This window comes from Anopheles funestus, chromosome 2RL, assembly GCF_943734845.2.
Source record: "Anopheles funestus chromosome 2RL, idAnoFuneDA-416_04, whole genome shotgun sequence".
Taxonomy (NCBI): Eukaryota; Metazoa; Arthropoda; class Insecta; order Diptera; family Culicidae; genus Anopheles; species Anopheles funestus.
In genome coordinates, this window is record NC_064598.1 from 99,905,160 (window position 1) to 99,930,409 (window position 25,250).

The window sequence follows — 25,250 nt, forward strand, 5'->3', positions numbered from 1 at the left end:
GCCGACTTTATATGACAGTAGCAACGGTTTGTATGTTGCGTGACAGACACAACACCCCAAATCCGTTCGAGAAACCATTTCACTCATTACACAAACGCGTGCGGCTGCCCTTTTCTGTGCCACGCTGTGACGCTTTTCAACACCTTCCCGAGAAATGGGCGGTTATAGTATTTTACACAGGGCGGCTACGATTGCAGATCGAGATCAAGTGTTTTTGCATCGTGGAATGCATTTTTTGAAATTTATATTTAAAACCTCTCTTCTCCCCACCTTTGCATTTGCACACCCAAAACAACCCACAGTGCACCGTCAGAAACCGCGCGCTACTGAGCTACAGAACGGTGAGAGAGGTCGAAAAATTTGCATTATAATTAAAATTTCTCCATCACCTTTGGCACAGTGTTAAAAGGTATGACGACGGTTTGCACCCATTCTCCATCACATCTCGCACCTAATTGCGCCAGAGATTGAAACCGCCCGACAGTGCATTCGGGAGTTCATGCTGCGCCCAAATAGCATCGTTTACCGGGTTGTAATGAGTTCAGCGAAATGAGCAAGAATTTTTACAATAAATTGTACAACGTTATCTGACCGCGGACCGATGGCCGTTTGTAATTGGAAGTACTCGAATGGAGTTATTTGGTAATAAAAAACAGCTAACATGTAAAAATGGATACTTTATGCTTGGTGGTGCGCCAATGTCCGAAATATTGTTACGTATGTTTTTTTTTAAATCATGTTTAATCCTATTGTAATCCAATAGCGAAAGTTACAGGTTAGCAAGAATATTGATTTGTCTTTGTCCTGTCGGGCGTACTCTAAAGGAGCAACAGTATTAATCCTTAATCAGCAGGCCGTCACATTAGCACACGATGTAATTTTACCACGATACTGTCTCTATCGTACATGTGACCTTTGCCTTCATTTACCATAAGCTAGCACAGGCGTAAGCTGCACACATTAAGCCAGATTTATTTATTCCATACTTTGCTTGCACTGTATAACTTTAATGCTTCAGCCGAAACAACTTGAATCGTACACACGAACGAACGTTGGACGAAGGTTGGAATATAATTTATTTGCACACTGACCAGAAGCGTTGGAAAATTGTGTTCACTCTCGGATGCTGACCAAACGCCAGGTGGTGGTGGTAGGCATCTTTACTTCCAGCTCCTTTTAAAGCGTCCGCGGAGGTTAATCTTTTGTCACCTTCATCATCATCATTGTGAAGATGGATTGAAAAATAAAGCACTAAAATTACACACATGCAAAAAGAAACCGTACGCACATTATCTTAAGTGGTAAAGCTTTTGTGGAGGGATGAAGCACCACCCACCCAGCACAGGTCCGTGGGGTGGACGAATCAACATCCATAATCCCGTGACCATAATCGTGGATAATCCAATTAAACAAACGAGATTCATTCGTGTTGGTGTCTTGATTATAATGCACTCGGCAGCTGTACCAATATGGACGTTCAAAGCACCTTTACCGCCAGAGATGTGGACGAGCAGCACACGCGAACGAGGAACGATAAATGTCCATAAATCTATTTTGTCCGATGGATGCTTCATCCGTGGTACATTATTAGAAAATTTGCATTCTTTTATATCTTTTATATTCTTAAATGGTTTAAGTGGTGATGCTTATTGCTCACAAGATGCGATGTTAGGTTCAGGTACTCTGGATGTAAGTCGAAAAATTACGTCTTCTTATTTCCCTACATCGTGCACACCAGCATGAAACTGCTATTAACAGCATTCATTCAAGAATTCGCGACGTTGTTAAAATGTCGCACTCAATAAATAGAATCTCTCCTCATTCCCTCCAGGGACGAATAGAGGAAGAAGCAGCACACGCACAGAGAGAGAGACCGAGAGAGCATCATGATTTGCATAATATTTCCTTTGAACTCGGTGTACGATTTGCCGAGGGAAGAACCATCTATTCTCGACATACAAACCTTCTCAAGTCACTCCACGCTACGTTCTCCACACCCTCGGGAACATTAGCGACTGTTGCGAAGTGGGGAACCAGCAAAGGTGTGGCGCGAAAACGGAACGCGCGCGCGCGCTCGGCTTATGCTTAAAAGCATAACAGTGTTTCCGAGCCGGCGTGTAAATTTGTGCGACCACCCCGATATTGCCACCACCCGGTACTCCGGTTTGCGTGTATGCGGATTTCGGTCTCGGATGCGTCAAGGACCGACACGAGCTGCTACACCACGGACATGATGTACCGTGTGGTAAGAAACCCACGGCGAATCTGGTAAGGAGAGCGAATGAGTTGAGCAAGACAAAAGCGCAAACCCCCCCCCCCCCCCCCCCTCCGATGTGCAGCATCCGAATGGAGGAAAGAAATATTAACCGAACCATAGTCAGCACACGGGAAGAATCGTTGTGGCCGTCGCTGAGATGTGATCGGTGTACGAATGGTGGATGGTGGGCGAAAGCGCACAAGTAGAACGAAGTCACTGAGAGGAAGAAGTTTAAAAGCTCCACACACCGTGCTGATAGCACTTTAGCTACCGTTTCCATAAGAAGATGGAGCAACAATAAAAACAACTGAGATGAAAGACATTCGCACCAGCAGACATTCTTGGTGCTACCAGATATTCGTTAGGTTCTTGTCGATGTGGCGTTCTTCGAGACGGTGGGCAGAAAATGGTTTCAGTCTGAAGTTACTTTAACTTATTTGAATTTGTAGACCGAATGCGTACCGACTGTTCAAGACATCCTGAAATTTTGCGTGAAGAAACATACAAACTATTCCAGACGTGTAGATCCCAAAAGAGGTCCTTGCACCAACGCAACTTCCCTTGTCGAAACAAACTGTTCCCCGAGTATGGCAAGTTCCCCACCAATAATTAGCTCCAGGTTCTTTGGTGAATGCACAAATTCCCTCGTCCGAACATTGGAGCTTCGTTAAAATGTACACACGCAACTGGCATGGCGTACAGACGGCTGAACGCAACAGTAGGAGTATTGTGCGCAGGCGGATACGTAGGTCGGCGTTTGGGATTCGATCAGGCTGAACGTTTTGCGCGTACAGTTTCGAACCAAAGCTAAGCATTTTAATTGGCCACAAACACTTAACTTCTTGGCTGATGGAAACGTACACGGGAAGGGGAAAAGGAACTAAATGCCGGACCGAACGATATTCATAAATTTGGCTGCATTCACTTCCAGGAGCATAGACATCGAAGATTTGGAGGTCTTTTGAAGATCAGTAGGTTTTGTTGCCTTTTTTGCGGTCGCACGTCAGTTCACCGTGACACGGAACTCCACCATCCATTTTGCCCTAAACGCTTACACACATATTACCAATCAATTATCAAATTCCTTACCTAAAGTTCAACCAACCGTGAGATGATAGGTTTTTTTTTGTACTTCGCTTCAATGAAAACTAACAATGAAAAGGTTGCTGGCTATCCGTTCCCACCACGTGGGAGGTGCGCGGTTGAATCATCCACTTGCGACGATAAATCAATTCGCACCAGAGACGGATTAGTTTTCTCGTGCTAAATGGTGGCATTATTCAAATGCATTGAAATACCCACGAGCCACAATGCGGAAAAAGCACCCACTTTGTACTGAGGTTGATGGTTTGATCTGTTTGCGCGCGATTAGATACTATTTGTACTAAACGCGTGTGCGAACAACGAAACGTCACTGATCGGTGGATAGGCAAAGGTTTCATTCTCCGTACGTAATGCATCTAAGGCGAGAAAGAACAACTTCATTAAAAATCCATTAACACGTCAATTATTTTCTGTTGCTTCTCACCTTCAGACGCTACCCTTCCATCCTTAGAATGGATCGACATTTCGTTCTGGTGTGACATTTCGCGTTCTAGCAGCTGGAATTCTTTCTTTACTTGCAGCCTACATTAAGCCAATAAAAATCAACTACAGGGTGGCATGAAAAGAATAAAAAACCAACCCAAACCGTCACCACAACCATATCAACGACGCGTACTGAAGAACAAGTGATTTAACGCGATTTTTTAACTGTTACACGCTGCAGCAGTTCCACACTTTCACAATCGATCGGAGCACTACAGTCCGAGGAGTGTATGCAATAGCTGCCCCAGACAAACCCTTTGCTATCCAATGCTTTCCATCTCGTTCGACGTCGTCTTGGTAACGCGACAAGTTTTGCCACCCAGTTTTACCCATGGGTGTACCCTTGCAACTTGCAAATCCGTGTCGCTTTGCATACACTCGCGATAAGCGGATCGGCACAATGCCCGCACAGTACAACTATGCAAAAAAAAAAATGCAGGGCGCTCAAGTGAAAAAAAACATTAGAAAGGGTCCACTACTTCTAGCTGCAGAGGAGGAAGAAAAGTGGGGCTTCACCGTGGAGGCAACCAGCTAACAATTTGCAACACGAAGATTTAATCTCGAAGCAAACTGCGAAGGGTTTTGCTGCACATACTACGTAGGAGGAGGCTGTAAAACGTTATCACCGGTAGTTTGCGTCCCCCCTGTGGAAACGTACCAATTGCCTGGTGGCACAAATTAAGAGATGCCACCTTGGCGAGCTCATACCTGAGCCAGGGTGGGGATGTCTGAATGGGGGTTGTGAGGTTCTACGTGTCGATTGGAGCCAATGGAACGGGGATTGTGGAATTTATCCTTGTCACCGTCACAGCGCAACAAAGAACAGTAACGAAGTACAGGGGTAGCACTTGCGCTCGGGTCGATAATGGCGAATGCCTGACGTTATTAGCCGTAGCGGATAATAAGGTACACTTCACGTATCTAAGAGCAAAGCGCTTTACGGTTAAGGTGCGGTTGAAGGGCAATTGTTAGCTACTTACGGAATTACGAAGCAATCTAATTTACGTGGCATTTCATTCGATTCCAGAGAAAGTTGTCATTGCAGACAAATATCACCAGGAAAATGTTGGAAATAGATAGCCCGGGCAAAGTTTAGTTGAGTAAACCTAAATGTCTTTTAGGTTAACGCTTTTTTGCGCTCTATTAATCTTTTCTCAACAAAAAATAGAAACATACCTAAAGAGACTACCACAGCTTACATCAGGTAGCGAAGATATCTTGGAGCATTTCAAACTCTGCGTCCAGCAAACACCAATGTCTGCAAATAGACATTTAATTTTTTTTTGTGTTTCCCAATAAAGACGCGTGTCGATGGCGACAAAGGTGCTATAAAACAGGCTTATATTCTTCTTTCATAGCACCGTTTATGGTACACCTGGTGCCACCACAATCAGGTGTGGGAGTAGTAACGATCCGAAATTGGGCTTTTTTGCGGGGTAAAGATGCGCCGTACCATGGTAGAATAGGACATTGACACTGACGGTTGTAGAACAGAAGCGTAAAACTGTTTTATTGCTTCTCGTGGTAGAAACGATCACGTCGCACGTTACAGGGAACCGGTACCGGTCGGCTGTTGGAGTTAATTCCGATTCCGAGACTGGCTGCCAAATATATCTAATTTAAGATATTCATTCTCGTATCGGTTTTAGTGCACTCTTTTTCTAAACGCTGCTCGCTCGTCAAGCAGAACGGCACACGGGCCGTAGTTTGGCATTCGGTCAGCGATCCTAGATGTAGAGTTCCTTTATGGAATTCTTCATGACCGTGGAAGAGTTACCAACACCGTTTGCGATCGTATCTAGCTCGAACACCCCTGCCGACAGGAAACGTGCTGCTCAAGACTTGAATTGAACGGATTGCGTTTTTGGAGAGGCAAATTTATGACTGATATAAAGTCAAGTAATTGAAAATTCAACGCATGTCGTCCTGTTCGTCAATCCGGCGGTTTAGCTTGCGCACCATTGCGCACCGTAATTAGGAAATATGACCATATATCTCAGAACCATACACATTCCGCCAAAGCGAAGTGAACCTCCTCACTCGGTGGGATACGCGACGAAACGGCGAGTGCAAATCATTCAACCATTTCATTCATAGTACTGCCGCTCCGTTTGGTCGGCGATAGATCGCATGAAGAAGGAGAGTAGGTGTTGTAATGGTGATATCCGTGTTTCTTGTACATTGCAGGACCGCTGGTAGATGTGGCGTAGCGAATCTAGACCTGAGAAAGGGTGATGCTGTCGCTCGCGGGCCGGACCAGGCATACCAGGTAGGTAGCAGTGTTGTCGAGTGACTTGAGTTGTGACAGACCGTTGGATGGTGCTGCCTTCCTTCCTGCCAGCGCTCAGATCTAATTCCTTTCCAACCCTTATGCAAAAAGGTTGCATTTGACGCAATGCAATGACTGCGGACCGAACCCACCCACTCGTCACGTTAGCACAAAACCACTGGAAGTTGCCACGGGCGGTTCATTAGTTTGTGTTTCAATGTTTTATCTCGGGCAACATTTTGTTTTAAAGTGCAATTTTAATTTTCTTCATTTTCCTCTCCGCTCTGCTGCTCTACTATACCACCGAATCAACATGAGCGATAGCTAAGTTTTCGTTGGCGTACGACCACCGTTCGTCTGACCAGCAAATTGCGCTTTGAATGTTCTAATCCTGGCTGCTGCATATGTGTGGAGGTCTCTCTTGATTTGCGTTGCGTTGGTTCGACGGTATGCAGCCAAAATCAAATAAACTATTCAAACATCAAACAAACCATTGCTGCCTGCTCTGTTGCCCAGTTGAACAGAGCGTTTGAGAAGATTTGGTGACGGGGGAAGGGGGGGGGGGAGGGGAGGGGGGAGTTTTCTTTGAGATACTGCACTTTTGGTACCCTCTGCACACACGGTCAGGAGGCAGGGCAGATTGTCGAGAGTGCAGTGTCAATAGACGAATGAATTTCAAGTGTGCGATTATTTATAAACTTACATAACCATGACATACACCTGTTACGGGAGATTACAAACCTGCCAACGGAGAGACAGAGCAACCTTTTTCCTTTAGATTGTGAGGACTGCAGAGACATCCATGTACGTGCGTATGTTTGTTTGGTTGCCATTCATCAACGCCTCTCATCAAACTGACCAGGTTCTGGCTATGGACACTGTCTCCTGCATACTGATTTCATCCACCAGTTGGGGCGATTATTTATTACCTTGAGCAAATATCAAAGACGGAGGCCCACGGTGACACACCAAATCTGCGCTTCGTAACCAATTAGTGCAGGAAAGGCACGGTGAGTTTCGTGGGTTTCGCTACTGCGCCCAACAGTTGCTTCCTGTTTCCTCTGGTAGCTGTGCGTTGGTACAGTTAGATGGTTTCAATTTTATGGCACAAATTAAAAAGGTTACACGGCGTCCTTCCCTTACGTACCAGGTAATTAGTTTCAGAACGTTCTTCACAACGGGAACAAATTCTAAATTATGCTATTCATCAAACGGAACACACCTATTGGAGTAATGCTGTGAAGTCCGTTGTATATTAATTAAAAAAAAGGAAGAATAATCGAACGTAAGATAAATTGTGGTTGACAGACATTATCCCTGATCATGTTGAGGAATTACTTTGAATAATTCAAATCACAACACAAACTTTATGACTATTTCAGAACGTTTCTGTACATGGTGTTTGTGTACTACAATTAGTCAATTGCTTGGAATAGCATGGAATTGCTAGAAATACAGGACCAATAAGAAATTGTGCCAGTGAATCATGCTATTAGTCAACCATAACATACTTATCATTTAGCATAAGATGCATGAGAAAAATATCTTTGAAACAACGTGACTTGTAAGTAGAACGTGATGTTTACACCATTTGTCGTTCATATGCTTTAGCTTTCTTTGTTGATAAAACAATGCGGGTTTGTAGCTGAAAGGTTTACTGTTGTTGTGCTTATTGGTATGAATCAGTTTAAAATAAATAAATCTATATTCAAATATCAAACCCAATAACCACACTTTCCGTGCCACGCGTCCATATCGATCCCTACCGATCGATCGAAGTGATTCTGGTCGCTCATCTTCGGAACCCACGCGACCAATATTTATATGTCGCTTTATCGAAAATGTGGGCGAAGTTGTAAAAAAAACAACGCATAAAAATGATCCACAACAAAACCAGAAATTGGAGTCAACGTCGATCGCTCGTGTGTAGTCGATCGCGTGGTCGTTAGTATTGTGTTTTTGGGGATGGTGAACTTTGCATAATTTATCGTTCACGAATAATCAAACCGAGCGCGACCGAATGTTCAAGGACGTATTTGGTTAACATGTTTCAGTTCCCATTTCTGTACGGGATGAAAATAGATCGTATCGTGTTCCTATGTAGGATGAGTCTATTGATAACATGATGTGATGTCGGGGTTTCTATCCCGAGGTTTCTATCTATGGAGATTTTTTATATCTTCTGGCATCTTCTTTCTTTATAAGCAGTCAACAGCATGCATCTATTTTGATTAAAGCAAGCGATTTGAGCCGATGTTCCACAATTAATTATGATTAAATGGCTTAATCATTAAAATTTTTCAAATAACACATCAATATTGTTCACAACTTTGGCGACCATTATTCATTTTAGTATATCCAATTAATCGTTTAGCAGTGTACACCTTGAATCTGGTTTGCTTGAACGGTTTCTGTCTCCTGCTTGCAAGTATGATTAACGTCCTCTGTAGATGCATCCGTTTCATATCTTATCGATCATCGCGGTAGCACGCCATGCTGATCGTAATAACATACCTGTTCTACTTTAGAAGAAAAAAAATACGCAAAAACGACATCTTGCGACGCATTTTGTCGCAATGTCGCAAAGGCGCTGCAAGCAAGCCAAAACATAAACCAGCACAAAACAGAGCTGTGAACAAGCGATTAAAATGTTGAAAATAAGAAAAATGATAAAATCATATGACAAATGACATAAGACAATGGAAGGCAAGCCTGAGTCCATGGAGAGACGACATATTGCCTGCATACGAGTATGCAGATAAGCACGACACACTGATTGGAAGGTGTGGAAAGTTATTTACGGCACTATTCATGGGCAAATGGGCAATTAAACTGTGAAACTACTCATTGTCATTTGCACCTGAATCTTTTGCACCTTGTTTATCCGTTCAACTCTATGAAATCAATCCGGAATTGAAAACAGCACGTAAACACTGGACTGTTTAGCTGGGAATGGAAAGTTTCATAGAACGTTGCAACTGCATTGTGCATTTCCGCTGGTGAGTGTTTTTCTTGAGAAATTTGTGAGAAAGAGTGAGAAATTTCAATCATTAATCAATGTAATGACTAATAAAAATACATGATTAAAACAACTATTTCTGTGCTTAAAGCTTGTAGTCACAGCACTTAGACCCATTACGATGCACGGGGACAGGTTGTACAAACAAATTGGAAATAAAATTCAAATCAAACTTCTAATCGGGTACGGGTTTACCATTCAATAAACTCCGCCTAAGCACGGTTGCAATCGGCTGTACCGGTACACTTTAGCAGCGTGTTAGTTGGTAAATTATCGCTCGCACAAAAAGTGCCACATAAAATTACAATTATAGCAAAATTATGCCTTCCACTAGCAGGGTCTGCATCACCACACCACAGTGTGTGTTTGCTGCGTAATGTCCAAAGGGTCTTAAGGATTAAAGTGCAACGTTTTTTTTATGTGGAAGCGGTTGTGCGGCTTTAGCGCAGCACGTACGATTAAAATATCGTACGACGTGGTAGGGAGGGCAGGGAACGATATTAGCAAAGAAATATGCAGAGTGCTAAGAGCAATGCATGAAGCTGTGAGTTGTGATTTTAGCGTAACACCGCGCTTGAGGATGACATGAGACTTGAAGCACTCTGCAGCAGAAAAACGTGGACATCCCACCATCGCAGCGTGACACATTTGAAGTACGGCATCCACCTTAGAGTGGTGCATCAATTTTCGCTAATTTAAATAAGAAATTGCTACCGTTGCCCGTCTCCCAACCGAACAGCCAGGGATGATGAAACGATGCAGACTAACGAAACAAGTACTGACCTGTGCTACCAGTTGCTGCAACAGAAGGATCGTGAGGATTGCCATCGTGTGGTGGTTGATGATCTGAAAAGTCCAAGGGTCTCTCCTGTCCAGCAGATGTTTGCCCTTCCACTGTGAGGGAGAAAAAAAACGAAGAAAGCACAATGTGATCCATTAGATACGTTTTTAATATCTATAATTATAAGATTTCTTCCTTGATTAGTGAAATTACATGACAAACACCAGGGTATGTCCTCCCTACAACGCACCTCAATCTCGTAATTTTCATTAATACAGTATTCCTGTTACTTCAGACCGATATGATGGTGACATTTGATTAAGAAACTGGAAAATCTTTAGCCCACCACTCTGGCAACATTTGCATTTCCAATTCCCTTCCCGTTTGAGCGGGAGCACATTAGTCCGTTCAATTCCGTACCCGGTTGCAATTAGGTCGCATTACTTCTAATTAAGCACCGAAGGAGAAATCAATCTTCGACGGACGTGTGACACCGGTACGTCCAAACCCTTACTGTTCCTGCTGCTTCTGTGTCCTCGGGGCGGCTGAATGCATCATTGCGAATTTCAATTTCAAATACGGCCTCTGCCATTTGGTTCTCCCGCTAGATTGACATGTCTGAGCGGAGTCAGAGTGTAGAAGCAATTACTACACGGTGTCGGTCCGGAGGGGATTTGCGTAACGGTTTGCCTAGTGAGCATGGCGAGGGGAGAGATTGATGGATTGTTTTCAAGGCATTTATACATTCATCAATACTGTTTGGATGGGTGTGTGTTTAATAATTAAAGAGAAGTATTTTAGCAAAAAACTTGTGCAATTTCTGAAAGTATGATACAAATAAGTCTGCATTCAACCTTGAGCGGACAAAAAGGTGGATTTCACCGTAGTTCCAGAGTATGCTCAATGGTGCTGGGGTAAAACTTGTGAAGAAAACAACATGACATAATCCACCCATTTCCTGTAAAAATAACCCAACCCATACTTGAGTATTAGTTAGGTACAAACAGCATTTCGACCTACTACCTTAAGCCTAGAATAAAAAATCATATCAATCTCTTGGCGTTATTTGACATTTCCTTGTGATTAGATTTTCAAATAAAATACTAAATCTCCCACAGCAATTCAAAATGTGGCCTGTGAAAAATGTACTCTACGTCAACTGACACCGGAAATCGTTCCCGAACCTTTAGCAGCCTTAGACGAGACGGCACGGTTAGTGTGATAGCGGGAAACTCTCATCAGTGCATTCGACCGCCACACGTCCCCGGAAGGAGCAAAATAAACAGTAAACAAACATCTTTCACACCAGAACACCGAAAATCTCATCCATCCTCCGTACTGGATCCGATCCCATGGCAATGGATCGGTGGAAAAATCTCACATACGACTAAGATTGATAGGTTATTCTTGCTTCTTTTTTTTGGTTATTGTATGTTTGTGTGACCGGACTTTGGTCGTCTCCGAAACACGGCAATGAGCTGATACGCCATCACCAACCATCTCTCGGATTCATTGGACATCAATCTTCACTAGTGAGGCGGGTTTTTGTTGACGTTGCATCACGAACGGAAGTGTCTTCCAAACGTGACGACACACAGCTCGTTCCAGTTCCGTAGTTTGTGAGTCTTAAGACATATAATGCAATATTTGAAGTACATCAGCGTACGAAACACCAGAAAAAGGGCACACGATCGGAGAAAGCCTGACAGAACCTACTGTGTGCCGGAGGGCCCACTATCGTACCGTGTGTGACCACGACATTTCGACTCTGATTAGGGCGATAGTGCAAGGAATATTATTTAAGGTGTGTTGCGTGTCTAACCGTTATCAGTTTGTTTTTAGTCAAACTGTCCCGTAAATGGTTGTAATTGATAGATTAATTGGTCTGGTTGGTTGCAGCAGCCATACCCTACGGAATCTTGGCATTCTGAACGTGTTTGAATGTAGTTCTCAAGTCTGTTACCGTGCGGGTATGCACTTGAGAGCTGTTGGAATTTATAGATCTCTCTCTCTCTCTCTTTAAGTGATTAGTTCTCAAGACTAGCAAGGGTACCCGAAGGAGGTTATTTGTAGGCTTTGAGGCACCTTTGAGATAAGCGAGTAAGTGTTCTGCATGCAATTATATCGAAAGCAGGTTGCAGGTCAGCAATTACGATCAGGTCGAGTATGGGCAGACGAACAGGTATGGTACTACTTCATGTCGGCGGCTAACGTTTAGACCTTGCAGCAAGTTCACAATAAGCTATTTTGAATAGTCTACCTGTAATGTTCAGACTCGTAACGGACAACGTTCCTAAGACTTTAAGCGATAGTACTACTGAACGGGTATCAAAAAAACGTCGACTCTTCTTACAATTGAAACTTCTGGGAAAACCCTCTGTTCTATTCATAAGCATAGCAAGGCAGAAAAATGTTAGCAGATACCATACATCAATCTCTACAGCCAGACAGATTTTGTTGGAAGAACCAGGGAGATGAGTACTCTAATTTGTAATACTTTGTTACAAATGGAGATATATAAATATCATCAGCAAAGATGTGAAGCATTCTGTACAAAGCAAAAAAAAGGTTACGGTAGTACATAAATCTGACTGGCAATGTTCAAGGGGACTGTTTTAACTCCTCTGCGAGAGAGATGTCATTAGTCATCCACCAAGCAAGACACGGACCTTGAAGGAAGTGCATCAGACGGTATGCGCGCTTGTCACATCAAAGTAAAGAATGATTCGTTTTCGTTTGCTCAGTTCCTTCTGCTAGGTAAAAGCATAGAATTAGGTTTCTTCTAGATCTTTTCAAAATGTCTAAAAGAACTTATTTTGCAGCTAAGTGGCGTACTTTTACGTACTTGTAAAACACTTGGACCATGCGTATTTTGGTATTGGTTAAAATGTGATTTCCTTTCCACCTTCATCGTTTTACACGAAACGTCGATTGAAACTTTACCTACATCGGAAGCAAACAATTCACGCTCAACCCTATCCAGCTTTTAGGGTTACAAGAATGTCTTCCGCAACACTGTACGAACAAATTAAGCAGGAAAGTGAACGCTCACCTCTTACAAATTGCCGGCCGGTAACCATTAACACGGACGGCCGCTCTCGCTTCTTGCTGCCGAGGAAAATGTGGTTTGTTCCTTCTTCTCGACCGTTCTCGATACCCTTACCGTAAAAGATATTCATCTTTCGCTGGTACTGGAAAACACTTAAAAGGGTTACCTTACCGGGAGCAAAGAAACAAAATGATATCCACAAGTTCGTGGTAGTGTTGCAACGCGCAGAGGTTGCAAGGCGCTCGAGTAATGCCAATTTTCCTACCAACAACAACTATGCTATCATGAACAATTTCTGCATAACCATCTCGAATCGTCCGAGTGGATGGGGTATAACGAGGTTCATACGTTAACATTAAAGAAAGGAAAAAAACAGACCGAGGAGAGAGAAGGGAAATTTCGCATGGGAAATGGAAGGGAAATTCCGCCTGCCAATAATCCAAGGGGACGCACGTTCATAGAATTGCATTGAGCAATGCGCGCTGGTCGGGAATGTGATTCGATTTGGTGGTTAGCCCTTATTGCACACCCTATCATAGGCTTCCGCTTGGCGTGACGAAAGCCTAACTACGGCCCTTTTCTCCCTGGTCTCTGTGTGTTTGTGCCAATTTTGCATCCATTTTTGCGCACCCGGTCAGACCACCCGCGGGAATGAGAAAGAAAGAGTTCCCCACAATGGCCAAAAAAGGAACGGGTTATTGAAGTTACTGCTTTACATTCAGCATAATGAAACACGTGACTGGTAACATATTGTTCGTTAAATGCATTTGCTGCACCAAACGAAAGGTGAGGAGGAAGGCATTTAAGGGACGATAGGTGGGAGAAACATAACACCCTCAACGCTAAACACTGGCCATCGGACGAAAAACACGCCAAACGTGCCTTGGATACAAATACAGTGTACTTTGCCACCCTGCGTGTCCTGCACCGGTCCACACCGCAACGGGTGCACAAATGGCTTGTGGGTGGCATGACCGTAAGCGATGCAGCTTAAGTGTAACGGGAAAGTGCAACAACACGAGCTCATTTTTCCTCTGATTGCAATTCTAGCGTCCAATATCTGCCCCGATTCGATTGAACGGCGATAATTCTAGGTACGGCTGGGAGGGCGTTGAACATTTGTTAGTGCAGTTTGTTGCTCGTTTTTTTTAAGCATTGTTCTGCTGTAACTCAATCCTGTAAGCAATTTGAAAGTGTTGTTGGGCTACGCAAGTTTTTGCAATAAACAAGGGGGATTTTGTTTACAAAGCGCGAGAAACATTTGTTTCATTAGTCGAGAAAAGTAAATTGTTTCTAATGCTTAAAAAGCTGGAAGAGGAACAGGAGTCTTCTATACAAACAGCTAATGACGAATTGTAGTTTTCCTCCAAAGTTTATAATATTTCAAATGTACTTGAGCGAGCAGTAGCAGCATTCCACAAAAGTATAAGAAAGTGGAAAACCAAAACAATTCCTTCCCTCTTTCTTGGTCAAGGTTTAAACGCGTCTGTTCCGTGGAAAATACAGCTTGCAAACATCTGCCAACCGATCTTCGCGTGAGGTCGTCCTTGGACATCGCAGTAGGGCTCAAGTTCTTCCTCTTGCAACACTTTTCCTTGTAACCTTTCCCGAAATCCATTGCCATAAACCACCAACGGGGCAAAGCGTGGAAAATCCTTTAAAAATATGTGAGAGAAGAGGGCAAAACATGGAATCCTTCAACGGGGCCTTCAACAAACGATGCTGTCTAAGGACAACCAACTGAGCAAACAAGAAATACTCTCCGAAAAGGAGATCAACAAGCAAACAGGAATAAACTCCTTGCAGTCCCGTCTGCCACACACTTCAGAGCAGCATATGTTTGGGATATGTGGAAGGAGTTTATATAGGACACCCAGAGTGTAGCAAACTCACTCGAGCTCCGATGGAAATTTATCCTTGCGCATCTTTTGCCTCACGCTTTTGCCTCTATTTCGCCACCATCAGAACCACACAACACAACAAACGAATGCCGAAAGGAACAAAAAAAAAAGCGCGTTTAAATTTCATTTAAAAAACACCACCATCCTCTAGCTCACCAACATCTCTAATATGGTGAAACCGGCCGTTTATGATTTATTAGCATAAAAATGGTAGATTCTCTCGGAAACCTCCGACACTGTTGCGTGCTGCTGATTCTCTTTAAACTTCACCATTCTCGGGAAGGGCTGATTCGATTTAGCTCACCAATTCGGTGGAACCGCTTGTTTTGGTCGGCATTTGATTGCTTCTCGAGTTTCTTTTTTGTGGTGCAAAATGTTCCCATTCGCCTTCGTTTAGGCAGTGCAGAGGGCAGGAAATGAGCATCATTTTAGCACTTTACGGCTGGCTACATCCTACAAAACAAAATAAAAAGATCTACAAAGATGGATGGTGTTCTGAGAAGTTAAATTGTGGTTTTGGTGGTAAGACTGATGCATGCAGTCTTGGGCTTGCAGCAGACCCATGGGAGTGTGAAGATATTCGCTGGCAACCATTAACAAATGTGGAATCCAACAAAACCGAACTCCCCGTGACACAATTCCCACATCGAACAAAAATGGGACATTTGCATTTTTTTCTGTACACTCCTTGGAGGTGGTTAGCGATACGATAGCCATCCAACACTCCAATCAAACGTCTGCTGAGCTCCAAAAACATTGCCACCTAGCCCGTGTAAGGGTAAGTCGTGTTGGTTTTGGAAGGATGCCATATATTGCCATTCTTTGCTTCCTTTGAAAGATAGTGACCAAACACATAACACACACACGCATCGGTAAGATGTGGTTGAACATGGCCGCATGTCCTTAGATGGTTGTCAAGGTTGGTTGCACTGCACTAGATACACCGCCCAAATATGACTTTTCCAATTTATCGAACCACACTCAGCAAGACATCAAGATGTTTCCTCCGTTTCGGGTGCGTTGTGGTACAGAACCAAAACCAGCCCGAAGCCTAGCTGTCTGCGAGAAAGTTCGACCGACGATACCTAGCAATCATTATGCTGCTACACATGAGAAGTCACGTCTCATTAACCTCAGCGATCTCGAATTTGGCATTCGCAACGTGCATACGACCGTTCGGAAGGTGTCAGCTTTCTCATTTCGATGAATAATGGGGTCAAATTAAATCGAGACAAACTCAAATGAACCGAAACCGAGACTGGACTGAGGTTGCGCAGATGATCATTGCAGGGGCCCACACCCTAGGCATCGACCCTGTATAGCGTAGGGTGCGTGGTCTTAATTTCGTTGACATTAATTTGGCAGTGAGAAATTAATCATCACTGTCATATTGCAATGATCGAGCGCGGGTTGCTCCGAGGGTTGACAGGTTTCTGCATCAGAAATTGGTACGTCGGCCAAGGTGTATGATGCGTTTTCGACCGACCTGCACCACCTGGTACCATCGCCATATAAGGAAGAAGCTCATTTTGTCTCTTTACGATCAGGCTCATTATTCAATTGCTTGCCCTGAAGTACACTTTGCCAGCTTTGTCTGAAATGATGATGTTGGCAGGGTACAGCGCCACAGTTGCGCGGCACAGCCTCGGTCTAGAACGCTGCACAAATATAGATACCCGAGTACCGGATAGGCCATCTAAGGTGAGAAAGAGAACGATTAGAGATTGTTACGTGCGGAGTAAGACACTGCGTAACAAATCATAGGGTCGAAGACAGATAAGCCCTTACGCGAATGATACGCTAGGTCGCAGCATATGTGCACCTGTGCTTTGAGTGATGTATAATCAGCACTTCGAGCACACCCAATGGAGCAACTTCTGCGCCGGTGCTTCGTTATCAGTTTTGAAACTATCAACTTATAGGCACCAGCCTTTCGAAATAGTGAAGGCCACAAACATGCAATCGATCGTCATCCTGATTGGAACCAACTTGTTGAACCTCCGTTTCTTGCCCTGTGTCAACACGCAACACTACAATCTCCAGTTCAATTGATATTGTGTTCCGACTACTTCTTTCCCAGCTATTAGAGAACTTGCTAATGCGAAGATTTTATAATTATATATATCGTCGAAGAAAACTTTTAACCAAGCATCGCAAATCTTTCTTAAACAATGTAGAATCAAGTACTGTGATTAATTCCTGAATATTCTAAACATTCAAGTGAATAACACATTATCACAGTTTTTAAATATTTATCAGATCCTTTCAACAGATCAAACAGTAGTCCCCATGCACGACGGCGATCGATCGCTGTCATTCGTTCTGTGAAATAAATCTTATCGTTCTCACTGATAAGCTACTAGGTTGGGCTTTGTAAAACCTAACAGCAGCAACATGATACTATTCCACCATGATTAAGATCCCTCACCTAACGTTTCTCTCGCTTGGGCAAAGTTTGGGCCTTACAAATATCGCAAAATCCCGTCACACGTTGTCGTGTCACCGCTAGATTCGCATAAATTACACCGTCACCTGAGAAGTGGTGGGTTAGATTTTTGTCACCGCTTTCCAACATAACACACAATCCCTGCGTAAGATTGGAAATGCTAATGTGTGGTTCAGATACATAGAGAGAGAGATCGTTTATGGCAGATAGTCACCAATCAGGATATGAATTCGACGAATTGAGATTGAAAAATTCCTAGAATCGTGAGCATAGCAAATGTTTCTGATGAGCTGCAACCTCCTGAAACGATCTTTCACATCATTGGCCATTTGGGTGAACAAATGGGTGGGAATGTGAGGATGCTTAATGTTTTAAAAAATCTGATTTTTTGGTTGTGTTCAGTGGTAATGATGTCGCTCCAAATGAAATCTTCCGATTCTGAACGGCATTATTCTTCGTCTTCTCTTTGTTAGAGTTCGTAATGTGACAAAAGTGCATTGAAGGCATCCGTCAGGATAGATCTGCTTCTTTTGCAATATCCCTTTCTATTGTTTCTTTTCGTTTCTATTCAAAGTCTTTTCCCAAAGTATGTTCCGTTGAGATGCACTTTAAAGGTAGGAGGCAAAAAGTTTGCAATACTTCGAACATATCTTGTACGTTTCTCTGTAATGGCACACAAGAAAATAATAAAACATGACAAAAACCAATCTCAATCATGCATTTCATTTCACACAATTTCAGGTAGCGTTCGGAATTGTCAAAGAGGACATCTACTGGTGCTACCAGATATTTAACCGACCATCGCCATTGTCACCGCAAGTGTTCGGTCTCGTTTATTTCGAGGTTACACGTTGAATGCTTCTGTCCGGGTGTCGAAGCAATTATGCGCATTCGTAATACGTCCAATGGCATGGGAAGCTCTGTTTCCACACCACACCATGTCCCAACCGAAACAAACCGAAAAGTCTTCAAAAAGGGATATAGAATTTGGCGCAGCGCATCCGGCCCAAGACAAAAGTGCCCAGGCACTGGCCGTCCGGTGACGGGCGTCCAAGCATTGGGGAATTTGTGGCACCACGTGGTGGCGGTGGGATTGTGTTTCCGAATAATTTTAATTAAAAATTCAAATTTATCACACCTCTCGTGTGATCCCCACGGCGTGCTTTTGGGTTTCCGCTTCTCGGAAGGAACTCTACAACGATCGAGACAAACCACTGCTCTAGCGGAAGCGAACTACAGAGTGGAAGAATATTTCGGTACCGCACAGAAGGGGCCCCGAGGGGGGGGGGAGTTCTTGCGTAGAATTCCAATTCCAGAATGTGTAGAATCTTTTGCCGGGAAACCGGTTAACCCCCAGCGGATACAGGTCATCGGGGGTAGATGGAGTTTGAGAGAGCGCCGAACGTTTGTCTATAAATCTTCCGGAGGGAGAACTTGTTGATGGCGGCTTCAACATTTCATGGGAAATATGCATGTTTTCCACGAAGGAGGAGAAGGCTTCGAGGCATGTCCGGGTTTATAGAGTGACAAGATTAAACGATAGTTTAATTTCGTAATCGTCATCATCTTCACATCTATGTCTGGAGTAGTATTGGACATGCTAGATTTCAAAGCTTAGCCAAAAGTACTTCAATGGTTAGTAATTTTTTGGAAGAAAATAAATAAATAAAGGATGTTAAAGAAAGGAAGTGTAAAAGTAATATGAAAAGTAAATTTCTAGAACAATTTAGACCAGGAGAACTATACTTCAGCAATAATCTTTGCTTCATCTTCCATTTTGTACCTTCTTATGCCCTTGATTTGGTTTTCTTTAGCTGAAAATGCTCGCTCTTTGTTGGGAAAAGAGGAATGGAAAAAGAGGATCACTGACACATCTACATACTTTGTGTTGTGCCACGAGACGGCGGCATCGTTCAAAGGCGGTTCACGCTTATCTTAATTTTTTGATGAACTTATTCTTCGCCCTTTCCTACACGCACAACCTACAGACACACATACAACCAGCAACCATCATGGGTGTGAGGTTTTTGGCCATTTAAAGTTGGTCCACGACGGGTGAGAAGGTTTTAGTATTAAGTACCGAAGACTTGTAGTTCTTTTTTTCCCGCCAAAGAAACAATCCGCAGAACGACCGTGACGGAATGAACGCGTGTAATGAAACTGATGCCTGGGGAGGACAAAAGCAAGGATACACAGCAAGAGTTGTCAAAGAATGAAATGGTGTAAATGAACAACGCTCATCGGAGCCAAAGAGTTCAATCCCTGAAAAGAACACAAACAAGCCCATGTGTTGGAACGTTCGGCGTATAAAAAAACATGTACTGGGTACTGTGAAGGTGTGTTTCTGCTCTAACCGCACGCAAAAGCACGATTCTTTCTAACAGCAACACCATCCAACCGGCCTCATCAATTTGCCTCGAGAACCACTGACACCGGAACTGATTAAACGCGCACAAACCATCTCGAGCAGTTTGGTAAAAAGCGTCCCTGAGAGCTTCATCCTTCCGCTCAGCAACATCAGCTCGTAAACGAATTCTTGCTGTCTGCCACGAGGTGCTGCATAACAAATTGGTAATGGGATTGCTTTCGTGGGTTTCTCCCATTTTTTCGCCGACTTCGCTTTGAGGCATGGCTGCAGAAGCGCAATTTTTCAATATTTCTTTTTCATTACACTTCTCTCTAACAGCAGACACACATACACAATTTAACGTCCATTTCCCGTGCGATCAGTTCCGGTGTCAGGATGGGTTATTTCGTAAATGGATTCAAGAGCATATGGAGAAAAGCAATAGTCATTGCGCTGGAACCGATCATGCAAAGTAAAATGAAACGCTTACCACAAACCAATTTTCAAGCAACACATTATCATCATACAGCGATGTAGAGCTTCTTTTTGATGATTAACTACATTTGTTTCGCTATTATCGCATCGAGTGTCTTCTAGCAGGGATCTGATCAGATCCTTTGATAGTAAACGTTATTCAAAATGATCTTTGCAGCACAAAAGCACAGGTTTTTACGGTTGTTATCATCAAAACAACAGGTGTGGACCTTGTCTGCTCACTATGAATCAATTTACCCGTTGAAGCGATATTCTTTTTGACTAGGGAAATGTGAGCGACAGGATAAAATAAATTTACTGACTGTCACCGTTTGTCGCGAGATTGTACACATGCCACCGCCCGAAAAACAATGATCAGGCCGTGATAAACTCCATAAAATATATCACTTTAGGGCAACGATGAAGTTGACACCGTGAATAAGGGTGTCATATTACGGAGAAGCACACAAACGATCACTAAACATCGCCGTTGCCAACGCTTCCTGATCAGTCATGGAAAGCAACGAGAGTTAATTGTAAAATTACACAACATAACGAAATGTTTTTTTTATACTGCTTTCAAACTTTCACATGCCTAGTCTGAGTTACATTCAAAACTTGTTCTTACCACTTTTGGGCGATAACTGTGATAATTGTGTTGATAAGAAATTGTTTTTCATGGCTCCCGACCAAACTATGAAACTATCAATATTACATTCATGTTCGCTGATCAGACAACAATATAGGTGTGGCTCGTCCGATCCACAAGAAAGGAGCGTAGTATAAAAACCCATCCGGACTGTCCCCTGTAGAAAGGACTGACTAAGTAAAAAATAGTCGACATGACCTTAGAGGTCGTTAAGCCAAGAAGAATGTTATACCTAAAGATGCTAAAGATTTATGCATTAAAGAAAACAAATTCGAATGTAAAGTCGGTGAACTGCATAGAACCCTTAAACGCTTGTCGATAAGAATCTTAAGAGAAACAATTGCTGTGCCTTGGGTTTAAGATTCACACTGTAGAATTGGAAGCAACAGTTTAAACGATCGTTTAGTCGTCACCACGAATGTGATCCAAGTCAACGAGCTAGAATCGCAAAGCAATAAATATCGGTCGCAGTATGCCTGAAGATTCAATTTAATTTTGAGTTTTGGAAAAGCAGATAGCAGTGGTTGGAACGGTAAGAACTTGCTGTTGGGTTGGTAGTTTTATAGAAGTTTTGAGCTACTTGTAAGAACGTGCTGAACGCTGAACATAATCATTAAATTAAATTCATTATCAAATGCGCTAGATTCCCGGTATCAATTGACAATGTTCGAGGATCTTGAAGTCGACATGCCGAATACGAAGATAACCAATCAGTCCGATGGAGACGCATCGCCGACTCCTTCGAACTACGAAAGGGAAAAGCTTCACATGGAGGAGGCCTACATTTTCGAAATCGCGCATATACGAGCAATGGTGGAAGAGTTTAGGGGCGACAATACGATTCGTGTTCATGCTTGGATCGAGAAGCTGGAGCAAGTATTTCGTGCGCTGAAACTGAACAAATCGCAGCAATTGATTGCTGCGTGTTATTTATTAACCGGAACTGCATGTATTTTTCGTCGCACCTGTCACTTTAAAGATTACGACGATTTGAAAGCGAAATTGCTGGAAGAATTTCAAGGTCAGGAATGCAACGACCAAGATATTATTAGGGAGCTTCTGAGAAAAAGGTTGCAGGGTGAAGACGTTTCGCATTATGTAAGGGAGATGATTGAAATGGCCAACGGTTGCAATATTGCGGAAGTTGATTTGGTCGACATTATCATTGATGGCTTAGAAGATAATTCTAGCCTCGTAGTAATGCTGTACGGAGCAAAAACAATCGCCGAGTTGAAGAGTCTTCTACCCAGATACAAAAAAAGACGTTTCTATTCTTGAACAGTAGGATAATTTCTTATAAGCGGTAGCTTCATACTCATAGAAGGTCAAAAGATATGGGTTTTCAATAAATATATATGGAGATTGATTAGAAAATCGGTTGTGTGTATGCTTGCATAAATACAATTGCATTATGAATATATGAAAGAATAAGTCACCACCACTACCATCAAGTAGAATGAATTAAATCGTTAAACAACGTTAATCTTTTTTTTCTAAAATCCAAATCCTTACGAATCAGTTGTGATCGTAAGTGGACAACTGTGATCGAAAGTGGACAGTATACATATAAATTCAAAATTAAATTGTAACTTTCTGCAATCATTATTGAACTTTGTATATGTTATACCTTCCAATAGCATTGGCTTTCATTAGAGCAAAATCAATTAGACCAAAACAAAAGCAACGTTATTTATGCGATATATTGTGGTTTAGGGTATCACAGAACATTCTTGGCTGGAACACATTGAACCGGATCCTCCGCTTCTCGTTGAGTTCTTTTTTATTCCTAAATGAAATATTTCCAGCTTCCGTTCCGAAATTGCCATCGATGTTGCATAAACCGATACGACAATGGACCACTAAATGCAAAAAAAAAGAGCCAATGACGGCAAAATGGAAGCATAAATCTCTCTTTCTTTCATCTGTCGCTTTAAGCCGCACGACTGCAGGCAAAAGACGAAGCAATAGAGTATTCCGAAGCTGCCACTATTACCGATCTCCGGTGGCAAGTAGAAACGTTGGAAATAATCTAAATAAGGCATACGTAAATACTTCACTGAGCCTGAAGCAACAACCTTCTGGCCATGGTTAACGGCGACAGCTTAAGGCGTTGGTGGCATTTTTTCCCTTGTCTGTATTTGGTTTGCTTTACGCTTACTCGCTTGATTGCTGATGCTGCAATAACGAAATAACGTGCCCGGGCGGTTGAATACGCTTAGCCTTCGGGATCGTGTTGGCGTGAAGTTTTGAAAACTTATCCGCCGGTCAGCATAACAATGCAGCATAATTTTCCACCCCATTTCCTCTGCCTGCCTACCAGTTTTCTGTGCTAGTTTTGGCGTAAGGGCGTACCAGCAGGAAGCTGCACGAACCGAATGAAGTTCAGTTTATATTACCGTTTGCGCACACGACTGAATGCGCGTTGCATTTGAACCTGCATCACCGCCCTTTGTACTCCACGGAACGCAACGCGAAATGGCACACAAAGCGGATAAAACAAATGGCGTGCTCCTTCGGTACCGGGAGGACCAGAGGCTAGATTTTTATCAATCGCCGCCAACGACTGGCGTCGGGTTGACGCGCTTTCCACAAGACGTTCTACCCCCGACGGTAAGTTCGATATGCGACTGGAAAAGACACCATAATGTAGACTGTTTGTTTTATTGTATACAGCTTACGTAGTTCTATAAGTATTAAATAATAGTATAGTATAGTGTAAACTTTATAGTAACTTTTTATCATAATTTGTTCATTGTCCTTTTAGCAACCAGCTTTCATTACCGGAAGTGTGTTATAATATACTTTTATAACATTATTGACCTTTTATGGGGAGCAATTGATACAGTACAATTTCAAGTTGTTATCATTTTCGTTTTTTCCTTCCTAAACCGAATTCAGTTGGGATGGGGGAAACATTTTACACACCAATAAACCTGCCGACCAGCAGATCAACAGATCGATGTCGAGAAACATAAAAACGCAAATTGCTTTTGGATATTGAATTGCGCGTTTGCAAACGTGTGAGCAAGATTCATCCCATTCGTTTGACTTGAGATGAGATGGAAAAGTAAAATGAAACCACCAGAGTTCATCCAATCGCAATCCATTCTTCCATGACCATCGTAATGCTGCGACGAAATGCACATCGAATGTTTTGCGGTTTTGTGATTATTATCTTCATACCGGCTATTCAACACCTCGCAGAAAGACTGCAGCACCAAGCAAGCGACGAACCTTTGCTCCTATGGCACATTTTACGGAGAGGTTTCCACGTTTCTTTATTCTAGCCATTCTACACCTTGCATTTGGTGTCTCATTCCCTATGTAATCTTGTTGTATTCAATACGGATTATGCTTCGCTACAGCGAACGTTAAAATATGACCAACATAATGACGAAGACGATCATCTTCCGTTTTAGTACGTGAGCCGCATGGTTTCGTACGTGCAGTTGGTGTACCAAATCGACCACCAATTATGCCATGGGCTCTCTTTTAAAACGGTGCTAGTGAAACGCTTCTCACAAACCATGCCAGCACGTCCGTTCTCCAAGCCGGGCGATCTGATTATTTTGCAATTTATCTTGAGCACCGTCTTGAGTAAAGCCGTTGCGTGTCCTCGAACGACGAGCAGGGCGAGAATAAACAGTGCTAAAAGAAACAACGCCTCTCAAATCGGTTGCTTCCAACCGTTGGAAATGCATCCTTTCGCAAGAAGTGGTCTGTGTTGCTCTTGCTTACAGCTCGGTTCATTAACAGGAAAAATAGATTCATACAATTGATCTGTTGCAAAATAAATTACATAGTGAAAAAAGATGAACGTGTGAGAGGATACTTTGTACAAAGTATCCAGAAGAAGTACTTTACTTAATGAGGTAGAAAATTTGCACATAAAGCAAAGGAAGGAATTAATCTTTCATGTTTAGACAGCCAGGATAAACAACGTGCTATAACATGAATTAGTCAACGAGTTTTAAACAAACGTATAAAAATAAATTAAATCTGTCTCGACCCGAAATCTAACATAGACCTCCATTCACGTGCCATCGTCCATCGAGCATTGTGGCGCCAATTTCTTTCGGCACATCATCTATTCCGTCTATCGTTCGCTCGTCCCGTAGCGTTGTCGATTATCCCATTTGCGAAAATTTATGTACTATATTCGGGTGCGGATCGCAACACCCGGGCACTCTCTGGTTCCTCTCCAATGGAGAATGGCGACGATTTTATACCGGATTTTGGAGATGGTATTTTAAACGGCCCGTTAAATAATTTAACTTTTATTGCAGTTTGTGTGCTACAAACGGATGGTCCTCTTCCGATATTGGCGATTCAAACAACATGTGTTGGTGCTTTTTATAAAAGTTAAACTTTTAGGAAACTGTTGCAGAATGGAGCTTGAGTTTGCTTGTAATCGTGTCCCACGTTTTTTGGATTCACGTGAATGACGATAAACTTGTTATAATAGGGTGAA

The 25,250-nt window shown here is 42.8% G+C and overlaps 2 protein-coding genes across 3 annotated transcripts in view; one reads left to right on the forward strand and one right to left on the reverse strand.

Moving 5' to 3' along the window:
• Positions 1–25,250, reverse strand: part of LOC125763448 (bone morphogenetic protein receptor type-1B) — a 111,425-nt gene that overhangs the window by 38,610 nt on the left and 47,565 nt on the right. Inside the window, exon 2 of the mRNA XM_049426661.1 lies at positions 9,916–10,026. Within this exon, the coding sequence (XP_049282618.1) occupies positions 9,916–10,026 (111 nt within the window). The remainder of the gene's footprint in view (positions 1–9,915; positions 10,027–25,250) is intronic.
• Positions 20,879–22,153, forward strand: LOC125763594 (uncharacterized). Of its 2 annotated transcripts, none has more exons than XM_049426932.1 (2): positions 20,879–21,329; positions 21,423–22,153. In XM_049426932.1, exon 2 carries the CDS (start codon positions 21,443–21,445, stop codon positions 22,055–22,057), a length of 615 nt encoding a protein of 204 aa, XP_049282889.1. In that variant the 5' UTR covers positions 20,879–21,329; positions 21,423–21,442; the 3' UTR covers positions 22,058–22,153. The 2 variants fall into 2 exon arrangements, with proteins under 2 accessions (XP_049282889.1, XP_049282888.1); XM_049426931.1 differs by having other exon boundaries at positions 20,880–21,311.